Below are 14,606 nucleotides of genomic sequence, written 5' to 3' on the forward strand. Positions count from 1 at the left end.
GTACTAATTACGAAAAGGTCACCACTGGTCAGTATATTCACTCAGGGGCAGCTAGCTACTGTTGCTGATATATCGATAATACTGGCAATTTTACCGAAGTTGAGTTTTTTCCCGAAAATATATGCAAATTTGAATTAATATAACTTATTTCAATCTGCGCCGTTCTTGCTTTTATCGTCGCTTTTGCCGAAACCAATAACAGATACTGTGATTTAGCAAAAAACAAAAACCCGGCAAGTGAAATAAATTAAAATTTTCTGCATAATATCAGCTTTTAAAATCGACTGTGAATGGCCGCATCATGCGGGGTCCGGACGTGCACATAGGGATTTCCCAGCATTCGTTGACTGATGACTGAAATAGGAAGCTGCCGGTTATTGTTGTACCGGAAGGCGTGCTGGTCATTGTGTGCCATCCGAGCCGGTGTGCTCGTATTGTACTCCATGTCAACAGCTAACGGAGGAACTGCCGCTGAAGAAACTGCGTACTGGCCAGCAAAGGCATCCGGCAAAGGGGAAGTGTCGTGCGCGGAATAGGCATAAAATGTCTGCCGCCCATCCGGCTGCCGGATGACGGGCGGGGATAGCGCCATGGGAAAACCATAACCCAGCTGCAAATGGATCCGGATGGGGAAATTATATCACACAATCGAATATGATTTAATAAGGAAACGTTGATTTCATCAGTATATTCAGCCAGGGCACGGCCGGTTTCTGATTGCGCTCTGTTAATCGGGGAAACGTTTCATCATATTAACTAATCATATATACCCGGCAACACTGGATCCAGTCAAGATGGTACTCCTGCTCAAAGGGCGTTTTCTTCTTGGATATTCCGGTCATGACGTAGCTTGTTCTAGAAAATAAATACAGAATTTCCTGTTTTACTGGCTTGCTAAAAATTACAGTTTTAATTAATTATGGATAATATATTGTGCGCAATTTACCCGCAAAATACCATGAACCACTGATTGGAATCGTAGAATTCGTAATAGAGGTCATGCGTGGCAACGTACTGCAGGGAATGTAAATAATTAATTCCTCAAATGCAATCTTAAAATACGCAAAATTAATCGTTTAACCAATCAACGGTAACAAGAAAAATACTTCCATAACACGAAACGTAGTCGATGTAGTATCCCTGTGGTGTTTTGCAGCATTTAAATGGCTGTAGGTCATCGCCTTGTATACTGTTATATCCACCAACGCGGAACTGATAAAAATTGAACTCGTTATCCCAAAGCGCTGTCAGAAAGCAAATCTTTATTGTAGTTTTACATGTAGCTGAAACAAATATGACACAAAATTTTATATGGAAGGCTAACCTGTTACAAAGGTGTTTATGGAAGCCGAAATGTCTTTGGCATTCAGACAGAAATATGTGTCGGTGTAATTTCGGACTACGCAACTAAAAAGCACAGTATATTAATAATCCACAGCATTCTTGCACAGAAATATTGAACTTATATAATAAGCCATAACAAAGGAAGCATTATCTTGTTTTCACCTCGGATAATAAGGGTACTTGCCATGCGAAGGTGGCTTATAGGGAAACATGAATTTGCACCAAACCATTTGCAATCTCTGCATTATAAGACATATCCAGCAAGGTTTTGTGATTATATTATTATTCTGTATTGTCCTAGAAGGGAAGGAGTCCTGCCATTCTTTTACCTCGAAGTCATCGAAAAAATCCCTAAATACATGACACACAGTAATCCAACCAAGCGTACTTGTACTGTACGTGGTACAACGGAAATCAGCTGGAAAAACTTACTGTAATCCTACCAACGCCTCTCCTGCAAAGATACGCGTAGTGTCATATATTGTGACATGTTAGTAATTATTCCGATTGTCTTATATTTCCGGTACATTATAAAATACCATTTTGAATTGTTTAAATAACATTTTGTGGGAATCGCCAGTGTGGCAGAACGCGCGAAGCCCGCCGGCGAAGGGGTACCGTACAAGTGTACAACTACAGATAGCGTAGATCAGTGGCTTCCATACTTCTACTCCATTTCTGCATTTTGTTCACATTGCGTGCGGTGAAGTAAAAGCTACCTAGTTGGTTTCTCATAGCAAATTTTTTCTTTAAAAAAGCAGACATAATTTTCTGACTCCTTGTGGCTGAAACAAGAAGCGTGTCAAGAGTATCCCAGTTTACTCATCTTGATAGCGAAGTTCGTGCAAATCTAATATCGTTCTTTTTGTTTATGCATAGTGCCGAATCTGATAATATAGTATTAAAATAATACTATTAATGGATGCACCAACCGTCCATACACTCCACAATCCATTTTCGATGTGGCAGTGTTGTTCCGCCTTCGTTATGGAACGCCGAAATTATGGTGTCGCCCTGTAGCAATTTTCAAAAATGTGCACCAAATTTTGAGCGCATGCAGAATGTACATGTCGGGATTAACTGCAAGACATCGGCAAAAGCAAATTTCGTACATAATTACCAAATTAATGCGGAAAGGTCATAATTTATTATGAGTTTACAGTTAATACAGTAGTTACCGATCCGTACACCGTATATCCGCCATAATAACGCTGTGTGGTCCCAACCAATGTATAACTAATAGAGAACAGAAAGTGCCAGGCCCATAAAGGAAGGATCATGGTTCCGCTGTTCTGTAGATTTTAGATCTTCGAATTATAAGCCATGTACTCGTATAAATTATGTTTGTAAAAATAATTATTTTACACCACAGGAACTTAGACAGACTAGATTTCACGGGTTGTGCAGAGCTTGCATGTCCTTTTAGGTTCTGTTCGAATGACAAACGTTGTGCCAGTTGTGTGCGTGATTAATGTTACCGATGTCTTCCTCTGACAATCGTCTTAACTATAAAGGTGGACGCCCCATGGTGACCATCCAACTGGTCTTTTACTTTCGTTTGATTGGCTTTTGTTACTCATTTGTTACTCATTACTTTGATTGTTGCTCATTACATACTTTGATTGGCTTTTGTTACTCATAGTTACTTTAATAATACGAAAAATTACCGTTACGACTACGAAAGTACGTTTCGGCCGACGCAATTGTTCTTCAGTATAAAAAATCTCTGACAGTCATATAAGAATGCAAACTTAAGGTTACCGCTTTACAATGTGCAAAAATAATAGCAGCACACGATTTTTAGTCTGCTGAAACATTTAGCAAAAAAAGCTGATGACATAACAGTAACAGGGTAGAAAAAACCATTGAGCACACTCCCATGACCTTTGGATGCGGAAGCCATAAACACTTAACAAAAAGCTATCACGTCTAAACATCAACAGACCAGCCGTTTTTAAAAGCTGTAACTATATAGGCTAGTTATTATCGCTGCTTTGCTGAGGGATCCAACGTCTTAGGATCCCTAGTGGGACAGATGAAATTGGTTGTCGCATTCCTTACAAATTTGTACGAATTGCTGAAACACTTGGGTATTAGCGCGACAAAACTTCGCGGCGTGAGATCGGTGGGATCGGCCACGGTCAATCGGACGAAATCGTCGATCCACTGCGTAAAGCCTCCCGGTTCCGAAGTGGGAAAAAAACAAAAAAAGAATTTGGCGGGTGTATTTGGGCGGTTAGCTGTATCCGTTAACCACGTATCTCCTGCATATTTGGCGCTCAATGTACTTAAAAGGCAGGCCGCAAGCGGCATTCTTATCGCTGAATCGACCAGAAACGAGAACCAAAAGATAGCTGAATATAATAAGTCCAACTATACTTTCAACGAACACAGTCACACCAGACAATGCAGTCCACCTATGCAAAAGTGCGAGCGTTGAGTAACTTCTTTTCAAAGTCCATGCCAAATTTCATTTCAAAGGGATTCCAATTAGATGTTGTCTTAGCAGGCGCAGCCATTCTTAAATTTACTGAATACAAGTACATGATACGTCTAAAATAATGCATTTGTACGAGTACATGCATACACTACAAAATGGCATATGTCTGGCTGTCCAAGGTGCTTAATTTATGATAGCATTATAGCTTAAAACGTTTTCCTTGAACAAACGCACAGGTGTCAGCCAGCAAAAAAGGCTACAGAATCCAGTTGATCAAGTACATTTGCTGTTTTATACTGGTGTATTTTTCATAAATAGCAAAAGTGACCAGCCATATTTGTTTTAAAAATGTGCAGCGGTAGAATCGGCCTGATGGTTTTAACCGTGTTAATCTATGTCGGTATAATCATAATCGTTGTTGCCTGGGGAGAAAAACTGGAACTGAATGAAAAAACAGGGAAAACCGAAAAAACCCACTGGGAGTCTGCGATGAAGGTTGGCCTTGGAATAACGGTGGCCTTTGTTTGCGTTCTCGTTTATCAGCTGTATCAGTACTGCAAACCGCAGCCGCAAGCACCTCCCGGAAACGTTAGGGTTTTGTTCGACGCCCGGACCGCCGCCGACCCCACAGTCCGTCCTTTTTTCCAACAGTTGAATCCTCCAGCCCCATCATACGGCACACTGTCTGAGACCTATTCGCCGCCGCCGTACACGGAAACGGCAATTAAAGTACGTGTGAAATGATAAGCTCTGTAATTTTATCACTTCGGCTGCGTTTTTTGTGAGCAAAATATGGATTTATTGATGTATTATATTATTCTTGCGTGTTATATATTTCTCTCTCTCATATTAATATTAGTATTGTCATAAATACTTTCCGTGAGGTTTGTTGGTGATTTAAACTCGAAGCATTTGTCTGCGCTGTTCTTAGATGGACTGGCGAGAACCTTCACCCCCGCCATATGTGGAGTGTCCGGAATGTCTGCGTACTGGGCCCGGGATTCCACTGCGGCACGCAATTACATGCGAAAAACTTAAAAAACGCAACTGATTAGTAGATATTAATAGGATACGTGTACTAATTGTGTTGATTATTGATCTTCTACGTACTCGACCTGCTCCATGGCCAGTCCTTCAGTATCGAAGGTTACGGGGATAATGTGCCAGTGTTTTCGTTCACTTTCCCTCTTGTTAGAGGAAATTTTTTGTGTATATATGGTTAACCATGTTTTGCGTTTGGCGTATTACTTTTCATTTGATGATCAGTTTGTACTTTGTATGATCATTTGGCTGGGCAAGCTTTCATCAGCATAATTTTCCAGGAAACTATCTGAATGAAGCAGATGAAAATGTCAGTGTTAACACGAACGGAAAGAATACTTCGGCTCAGCGGATTCCCATTTAGCGCAATACAGTACTTCTAAACTTTAAAAATTCTAAAAGTGTTTTCCAAAGTAGACAATCAGTAATGTCACGCCTGTTCAAATAGTTAACTGCACTTCAGTAATTTCGGGTTGCAAACGTTGTTTTTAACAGAATCATCGGCATGGTAAAACAGCCCCCTATATAATCCATTCGATACTCATAAGAAGAAGCAGGGGGCGACAAAGGTCAACTAGGTGATATTTCATTGGGCAAGAGTAACCAAGTTGCATACTGCTAACCACGCGCACACAGCTACATACGAGTATGACATACCGTATTTTATCAATTAGTGATGAAACTCCCCGATTTAGAGGCCGTCCCTGAAATACAATACAACCCCATGCTTTACCGTTACGAACTTATAGTGACCCACCTAGAAATACAAGCCCAGGGCTAGTAAAAAGTGGTAAAAGTCAAAACGACACCAGTAAAAATGCCACCAATCCGTGAATTAGACAGACTGTACGGCATGGAACGTAACGAATGTTTTTTTAACGCTTTTCCGGCCATTACGGTCTTTACTGAGATCCATAAAGACCAAGTCTTTCTTTTAACAAAAACAACGAATAACGTAGGAAATGCTCGTCCATTAAGCTTGTGTAATTAACACAAACGCTCCCTGAATTACAAACCCTCCTTGAAGTAAAGACCAAGTCCAAACCGCTTACGAAAAAGTAGTAATGCTGGGTTACTATTTGATAAAAATACGGTAACTATATAATGGCTGTAAATAACTAAACTGTCTTTTGAGGTCACCACATCGCATTAAATATAATCGCAACGATCGCATGTTAAACACACATCCTCGGTTCCGGAAGTCCAGTGTACATACATTTCGTGCGAACTTGGCAGTACAGACGCGACTTCGTATCTGTATATTATATAATTTTACGCCGCGCTCCTGTGGACATTGTACTTGCAGTCTTGCACTCTTTTCTGTTATATGCTACGCATGTTCGCACGATATTCAATCAAAGTCTGCATATTTTTTGTCTGAGTTTTCTTCCGGCGTCGTGCCTACTACCTAGCGGAGGTGTATGGTGATCGGTCGCGATCCCCGCCAAGCGAACTCGGCTACTAGCAAACTGGGTTTTTGTCGTGAAATCAACATAAATCAGCGCCACGTACCAGATTTTTCCCCGTTTACCTTGCTTGTAGTTTGGTAATCGTAATTCATGAACTGTTTGGTCGCATTAGTGCCGAATCAATATAATCTAATATAAACTATATAAGGTTATCTTTTCAGTATAACTGTTCTATAATAACTACTCTCATGCTTGGTTCATGCTTCAATCGTAATTCGGATTACAATAGAAATCTATCTTAAAAGATTCGTAGAAAAAGAACGAACGCGAGCCACTTTTGTTGTAGCATTTTTTGTATGTAATTCTCGAAAGTATGAACGCGGCCAATCGTAAGAAAAATGTTGAAAAACAAAAAATTTTGTAGATCGATGTTGTACATAGGTGGGTGAGGCTTTTCTCCCTTTCTACGACAATTGTTGCAAACTGACCAATGGGCAGTTCTGTCAGAATCACCATATCATACATCTGCATGTGTGCACTAACTCGAGCTAGAAGAATTGTGGAAAATGCTTTCGGCATTTGGCAGGCTCACTATAGTGGCGCGTGCTTTGCAAGCCAATGAATCCACAACATCCACAACGGAGAGAGCAGAATATGTCGTGTTAGCTTGCAATGCACTACATAATTTTATGCGTGACTGTACCCGGGCGGGATCGCGTCGGTACTTTCCCGTCGGGTTTATTGATGTCGAGCAGAAGAATGGAGTAATTTGTAAAGGAGGGTGCCGAAAAATTATTGAATAAGGTGATAATGGTTGGCAAGCGTTTGATAACCGTCCTTCCAGACATCAAGTTAACATGACCAGAAATAATTTTTGTGATTACACTAAATTTTAAAAGGTTCTTACAGCATATCCACTCATATGAATAGCGTTATCGGCTGTGAGTGTAACATTTTTATGAAGTCCACTGTACTTTGTGAGCAAAAAAGGACGTGCTGAGTGCCGAGAAAGCAAGTGTTGGGCCTTAAAAAGGCTTCCAGTTATATTAGTAGCGCTCAAATCGGCTCAGTAATTTTTTGCGAGCTCTGTTTACATTATGCGCCATTTACTAGGTACAAACCTTTTACGCTGTTTAACTGCTAAAATGTGAACTATTTCGTGTGATATTATAGAATCCTCCTGCTTTCGCTTATTAATAATAAGAACAAGCGGGATACCGCCGCTAATCGCGCCTCTGCTGGGCTGGCTCAGATTTTAGTCGTGGTCAAAGTATGGCCGCTAAGTGTTGCAGTAAACAAAACTGGTACAAGATTGCAACAACATCGTACTCTAGGGATACGACTACGATCACTGAAATCGTAGTTCTCATTTTAAGACTGCGAATTGTTGTAGAAATTCTTGTTATGATGGAAATATGGAGCTAGCATAATTTATACTGAAGGATACAATGCAGTCATTTGCGTCCTTATGGTATTTTCGTCCCGTAATACGGACAGACAGGGATACACAGAACGGCTTACAAGAGTGAACAGCCCGTTGCAATACAGTACTTGATCGATAGAACTACGTAGTTTTATAGTGTGAATATCGCCAAAGCGCGATTAGTGTATACTGGATGCTGGCACAAGCTGTTAAATTCTGAATTGTATTGATCTGTTTTTGGCATTTGGGCGCTTTTGCCAATCAGACTCAGATCTGTCGTATTTGCCAATTATCACTTTCCCAGTTTTCAGCAGAATCCGAAAGCTTTTGGCTCTTAATCAGTGCGTTGCAAGAAATTACTGTATAACAATTCTTGTCCTTTTTTGCTGGCGCAAAAGTACTTTCCATTGCTGTGGTTTTTGCTTTGCAATATTAACGTTTCCGGTTCACATGTTACAACTCTGGCTAATATGCACTATCATTATTTTTACACTTGTATTCCGGCTTCATTCACCACGTACTGTGCATCGCTTACCCAGTCATGAAACTCAATTTTGTAGTAACTGGAAGCTTGTAGCTGCTCCTTATGTTTTAATAACTCTGTCAGATACTTAGATCAATGGCAGATACAAACCAACCGGCGCAAAATCCATCAAATCCCTTTCTGGATCTAACCAAAATAATATGGCGGCGCGTCATCCTCATTACTTACTTGATATCCGTAACTTTCGTCGTAGCTGTGTGTCGTATCGGCATCATAGGTGTCACTGCCATGGGCTGCTTCGATGCCAATTATTATTACTCAACATCAGACCCTGACCATTATGTAAGTCAGTGCATATATTTGAGCCTGCAGCCTACTGAGCCTACTCGTAGTGATACAAATATTATTTTATGACAGCGATATCGTACTTCCAAAGAATCCACCACGCTTCTGTTAACTATTCTTTGCTACTTCCCTGGCAGCGTCTACCTGTGTACCATCGTATGGGCACTGAAGGGATCCTGGCATTTGCTGTTGGATATTTATTCATTTCGCCAGACTCACAATCTCATTGACCTTCGAAGATTTACAAATGTCTCAGCGCAATGGCAGAAAATGTGCGGTAACCTGCACGGCAGCCTTCACTTTGAGAAATTAATTAAGTTTCAGGTAATCATCGGGGTATCCATAATCACGCCAGTAGGAGCAAGCTATTTCCTAGAGTATTTCAACCAGGAGGCGTATCACTTCGATACTCAGCGGAGAATGTGCATATCATTCTGCGTAATGGAGGCTCTGGCAGAATGTCTAGATCGCTACGTCGAACGGGAAGTGAAACGCTTGGAGCACGAAGTCATAGCGTCCTGGTTCCAAGCATGGACAAACCAAAAAATGACGCCGTATATTGCAAAACATCATGAGGCTTTAATTCAAGAGCTTACCTTGACCGCGAAAGCCTTTAAAGAATTCATTGTTTAAAAATTATGATAAATTGGGATCCCGTGACGGCTTATCGCATCATTTAAACACTTTTATGATACACCCGCACTCTAACGAAATGTTAGAGCTTTTCAAAATGTCCTTATTTTTCTTAATAAGTTATGGAGCATGCTCCGGATACCATCTTTTATCACTCAAATCTTCGACACCACTGTTCACACCAATTTTTGTCTAACATCAATGGACCAGCCGTTTTTGACAGTTGCATCGATGCAGACTAGTTATTATCACTGCTCGGCTGTTTTACTGAGGGATCCAACGTCTTAGGATCCTTAATGGGACAGATGAAATTGGTTGTCGCATTCCTTACGAATTTGTACGAATTACTAAAACACTTGGGTATCAGCGCGACAAAACTTCGCGGCGTGAGATCGGTGGGATCGGCCACGGCCAATCGGACGAAATCGTCGATCCACTGCATAAAGCCTCCCGGTTCCGAATTGGGTATGTCGGTGGCATCACCATACTCGACGTACGGTGGGCCGTACTGACACGCCAGCGAATAGGGATCGTTCGGCATTAAATGTACATTACGCAGCTGAGTTGTGATGGAGTCGTTGGAGTTCCCATGGTCAATGTAGATGACCGTAGAATTATCGATGTACAGAAATTTTAAGCCGCTCATTTTGGATAAATCTTTGCGGTCAACGCAACCAATAGGATACGTATTTAGAGAAATTAGAGGGTTGCGCGCTAAGCTCAGATGGACGAGATTCGAGGCGTCTGATGTGAACATTCCAATGTAGCTTTGCAGCTTGTTCCGGCCAAGATATAAATTAGTCAAAGCAGTCAGGCTGTAAAAAGCATGAAATGAAAGGAATACGAAACATAGCACAAACCTAATTAAATTTCTATAAAAGTATAAGATTCAGATCAGAAAAGTATAAGTATAAGTAGAAGTATCAGATAAAAGTATAAGTATAAGTATAAGTATCAGAAGTATAAGTATAAGTAAAAGTATAAGTATCAGATTCATCCGGCGCACCGGTATATAGTCAAATTACCACTCCTGATGACCTTTTCGTACCTGTTAAGAGAGCCTTGACCAATGTTGAGCATACCATTATTCGAGAGATCCAAAAATGTCAGATTCGGAAGATTAGTAAATTCTCCCACTTGGACACTGACAATAAAATTGCTGGACAGATTCAACCATCGTAGACTAAATAAATCGGAGAATGTATTCGGACCGATAGTCTGTATGGCATTTTCGCCTAGGTGCAGCTTCTCTAGATAAGGATATCCGGTTAATGAGTCGCGGGACAAATACTTAATCTGATTTTTTGACAAATCTAGAAATTTCAACGACTTTTTAGTCGCTTCCGGTATCGCTAACAACCTTTTGAGTATCCATGTCTTAAAATATCCAGTTTGCAAACTGAGCTGCTTCAGTCGGGGATTGCTGTAATTACCCAGGGTAGCGAAGGCCGAGTCGGTAAATTTCGGTGACTTCTGCATGGATTCCGAGCAAAAGTTCATGAGCAACACTTCCAGTGACTCTGGTAAGCCCTTAAAGAAATTCTCTGTGACCTTTTCAAATTTATTACAACTGAGGTCCAACTGCCTTAAACTGGAAAACTCGCTGATCCACGAACCGTTAAATATTTGTAAGCTAGCTTGGGATAGATCCAACGTGGTTAGATTGGGAAACTGTAACTCAGGAGGAAACGGTGACGGATACATTTCAGGACTCGACACAGCTATCAGTTCACTGTGAAATTTGTTTCCACTTAGTAATAATTCTTTTAATCCGATTGTTATATTGGCAAAAAACGCGGACTTTGGTAGCGCCATTAGGATATTGTTGGAAAGGTCAATCTTTACCAATGGTGCGATGAGCTGATCAAAAATGTCGATCCGGGCTAAATCCCGAAACATATTACCTGCCAGGTTTAAAGTGGTCAGCGCACCAAGACCTTGGAACAGACCGATTTGTTTCGGTAACACGGTATTGCTCAAATCCAGTTCTTCCAGCAAATCAAATCCCGTAAACATGTTCGTGGCCTTAAACAACTGCCCGAATTGATTCCCGCTAAACGAAAGCGTTTTCGTCGTATTGATACTGGCTAGCGCGTCTTTGGCGTCTTTTGAGGTTGGTAGATTATTGTTTGACAGATCGACGACAACGCTGTTATTGGCCAGATTCAGATTTTCGATGATCGTTTCCATTAGATTTTCTTGTACATACTGATGACTCCCGTTGAATGAATTGTTCGTAAAAATGAAATGTTTTAAAAGGCTTCGCGTCGTGAACAGTTGATCCGGAATGTCGCTGACACTGATCGTAACGACATTATCCGCAAAGGTCATCGATTCCAGATTGGGGAATATGTTGAGGAAATTGTCGCTGATGGTCGTGATGCTGTGCCCGACAAAAACGAACATTTTCACATTCTGTAAAGGCGTAACCTCTTGGAGATCGACAGAGAGCTGATTTATGCCGGTCTGTAGGAGAATTATTCTCTCGATCTCGGCGGGGAGAAGTTCAGCGTTGAACTGGGTCACACCGGGGGCTAGTTCGATCTTCAACGTCCGGATCTTGCTTTCTCGCAGTACGGGAAAATTAACCAGGTTGGTGAGGTTGAAAATATGGAGGCTGTTCATATTGTGACGGATGGGACGGAAGACACCGGACTCAAGTTCAATAATGCTGGGCGAATTCCAAATTAGCATGTTAAGTGTTTTATCAGGAAAATTAAGACTTTTTACCAACGCTATGAGATCGTTGAAGTTAACCGCTTCGCAGATGATGTCGTAATCATCCTCACGGTAACAGTCTAGCTGGCAGTCATGGTCTGAAAAACTGAATGCTAATCATAAGAGCCATAATACAATTACTGAAAAAACACAATCACTACAGTTAATTGTTTTGGTGAGCATTTTGATTATCATGAGAACTTACGCTATCCGCGCAAGTATTACAGTTCTGTGTGTTTATAAATGTTACACAGTGCTACCTGAAAAGTAATATTATGAAGGTGCTGTACAAAAAGGTGATGAAGGTGCTGTATCTATGCTTTTTGTTTTTGCATTTTTTAAAAAAAAAAGACGAACGAGAGAAACAAACTTCGTGGTGTTCTGCCGCAGAATCACCAGGGTGGTGCACATAGGTGTACGTATTGTGCTATAACCCTAGCTTATTGTTTTTACAACAACCCAGCCAAATACCTGGCAGCTTCAAGGAGAATTCAAAATTTTTTATTGTGTCATGGAAGCTCAATGAGCACCAGCCACCATGATCATGCGACCTCGCTGCACGTAGATAGTCGTATTATCAAGGAAATCATTGTATTGTAGCGATAGTATTTGTACGAACGATAAGACCACCCCGTTATGATTCATCGTGCCAACGCGTTATGAATTTGTGTCCATTTCACCGGCTACTTTTCCTTCTCATGAATTTCTAGAATTCAGTCTTGACACTTGCTTGCTACAGCTTGCATCTACTTGATTGCTCCTCTTGTTGAAACTCTTGCTTACAACCTTGTCGCGTTCTTGATTCCCTTGTCATTAAACATGCCTTGAGTTACGTTGTTGCGTTTGACCGCTTGGGATGAACTAGCGTCATCCCAATCGGAGCCACCTGTGTAATTGCGTTACATCTGTAAGAGCGTCCTCGGCCAGCATCGTTGCCGGCCGTGCCACCTTTCATACCAACAGCCGCATAATCGTGGTAAAGGCTGATCGCCACCCCACTAGAACAGCAGCCAGATAGGCTGTTGTTACAGTATGTAGACCAACTTTAACACTTTACCGACAAAGCAAGCCTCTGGCAGTGTTTATTTGCTTGTTTCTATCAAATTTTCAAACCCTCTGGGTTCCGTATTTCACGGGTTGCATTTTATACGGTTATTTGCATTGCCATTTCTTTACCAGTTAATTTTTTAAACGGCTGTATGTAAAATCGAATCTTGAAACTGAAAACCGTTTACCTCAACAAACATTCGTAGACTCATACATTCGACCAGTTTAGGAATTACTGGAACATAATATTAGTGACTACATAAGTAGCAGTTATTTAAGTATTACATTTTCTACGTTTTTATTCGTTTTGCGGATACATTTACTGGTCTGTCTGTTTTGGGCTCGGTTTTTTAACGTTATCAATTCTGTTTGTTTTAAAGAAATACAACATTAAATTCCACATACTAAGTACTAGTATATAAAAAGGTGGATAGGTGGATTAATGATTACGTACTTTCCGAATATCCAGAATCGCCAGCCAGTACAGCCGTACTGCCGTCGCTGGTGTCGTTATACAACGGTGGACAGATGTCATCACCAGCGACAATGGGCAGAATGGGACAATGCTGATACCAGATCAGTAATCCACTGATTACGTGAAGTACGGACCGCCTTTGGACGGCGATAGGTAATCGAGTCAGCATGGCCGTAGTGCAGGCTGGCTACTCGTTAGTTGACGCCAAAGTGACACACACTATCAAGGCGAAATGACTGGCCGGTGCCCAACCATCAATAAGGAATTATTCTGGTTGAAAGGAGTTTTCATTGAATTAGCTCTTTTGGAAAACAAAACGCTCAAAATCGAAAGATAAACCCGTAGTACTGGTAATATTGCAAACTTTTACCGCACCAGTAAGTCATGACTTTTGAGAACCAACATACGCCAACTCTCATAATTGCCGTCAGTTCGGCGCTGCATGTACACAGCAATCTGCAGCCACAAGGCATATTGCATGCCAGAAGCTGTGTAATAAAAATCCCTTGCATGGAATGGTCCTAACCGGTTAATTAATAACGCGTAGTAATTATGCTGAACAGTACTATAGACCAGTTTTACGGTACGGTACTGCAAATAAAATAAGTATAATTCAGATGCCGGTAAACTGGAAACAAATTTTGCTGGAAAACCTTTAGGCCTTGGGCAAACTAGTAATGAAACAGCGTTAAAGTGCAATAAAGTGGTCAATTGCGACGCCGTACGGGGGCTATAAAAACAGAGTACTCGTATTTGACGGGTACCAAAATTATAACAATGTACGTAGATCAAAAACAGTTATTTTTAAGCATCGTGGTGTTTTATTCATTACAACAGGTACGTGTATCATTGTAAGGTTACTAATAACTGCTAAAGCCTACTTAAGAAATATTGTGAATTTTAATAATTGAACTAAGTAGAGTTTATTCATTTTTGTCCTTTAATTGCCACTTGTGGTCTTCTAGAAAAATAAAAATTCTGACCAAGGGTACCAGCTGCATACTGATTGAAAAATAATCTTTATAAGGATTGGAAAGTATTTTTCCTGTAGGGATAAGCATTTTTCTATCTTGTAAATTCACAAAAATAAAGATAACTCAGAACAGTTTTGTGCAAAAACTTCTTTATATAGGTAAGTTACACATTATCTATACTTGGCACTCACAGTATAAAATACTGGAAGTGTACTACGAAAGTGAGAAAGTTTACACTATTTTCTTTAATTATATGTATTAGAGCGACCTCCC

The 14,606-nt window shown here is 40.7% G+C and overlaps 3 protein-coding genes across 5 annotated transcripts; 1 reads left to right on the forward strand and 2 right to left on the reverse strand.

Annotated features, from left to right (window-relative positions):
- Positions 1–88: 88 nt before the first annotated feature.
- Positions 89–2,740, reverse strand: LOC129583336 (uncharacterized). Of its 3 annotated transcripts, XM_055475107.1 has the most exons (10): positions 2,523–2,740; positions 2,277–2,358; positions 1,777–1,798; positions 1,674–1,695; positions 1,507–1,583; positions 1,325–1,407; positions 1,111–1,244; positions 947–1,014; positions 771–855; positions 89–610 (listed from the first exon to the last, which is right to left on the reverse strand). In XM_055475107.1, the coding sequence occupies exons 1-10, from the start codon at positions 2,622–2,624 to the stop codon at positions 275–277; spliced, it is 1,011 nt and encodes a 336-aa protein (XP_055331082.1). In that variant the 5' UTR covers positions 2,625–2,740; the 3' UTR covers positions 89–274. The 3 variants fall into 3 exon arrangements, with proteins under 3 accessions (XP_055331082.1, XP_055331081.1, XP_055331083.1); XM_055475106.1 differs by having other exon boundaries at positions 1,507–1,695; XM_055475108.1 differs by having other exon boundaries at positions 1,507–1,695; positions 2,533–2,662.
- A 1,391-nt stretch (positions 2,741–4,131) lies between these two features.
- Positions 4,132–5,158, forward strand: LOC129583425 (uncharacterized). The gene is made up of 2 exons (XM_055475215.1): positions 4,132–4,513; positions 4,716–5,158. The coding sequence occupies exons 1-2, from the start codon at positions 4,133–4,135 to the stop codon at positions 4,833–4,835; spliced, it is 501 nt and encodes a 166-aa protein (XP_055331190.1). The 5' UTR covers position 4,132; the 3' UTR covers positions 4,836–5,158.
- Positions 5,159–9,082: 3,924 nt separating this feature from the next.
- LOC129583198 (protein artichoke-like) lies at positions 9,083–13,757 on the reverse strand. The gene is made up of 3 exons (XM_055474889.1): positions 13,339–13,757; positions 10,168–11,935; positions 9,083–9,934 (listed from the first exon to the last, which is right to left on the reverse strand). Exons 1-3 carry the CDS (start codon positions 13,526–13,528, stop codon positions 9,358–9,360), a joined length of 2,535 nt encoding a protein of 844 aa, XP_055330864.1. The 5' UTR covers positions 13,529–13,757; the 3' UTR covers positions 9,083–9,357.
- Between the last annotated feature and the right edge of the window lie 849 nt (positions 13,758–14,606).

The sequence above is a fragment of the Paramacrobiotus metropolitanus genome, unplaced genomic scaffold (genome assembly GCF_019649055.1).
Source record: "Paramacrobiotus metropolitanus isolate TYO unplaced genomic scaffold, Prichtersi_v1.0 Parri_scaffold0000010, whole genome shotgun sequence".
Classification (NCBI taxonomy): domain Eukaryota; kingdom Metazoa; phylum Tardigrada; class Eutardigrada; order Parachela; family Macrobiotidae; genus Paramacrobiotus; species Paramacrobiotus metropolitanus.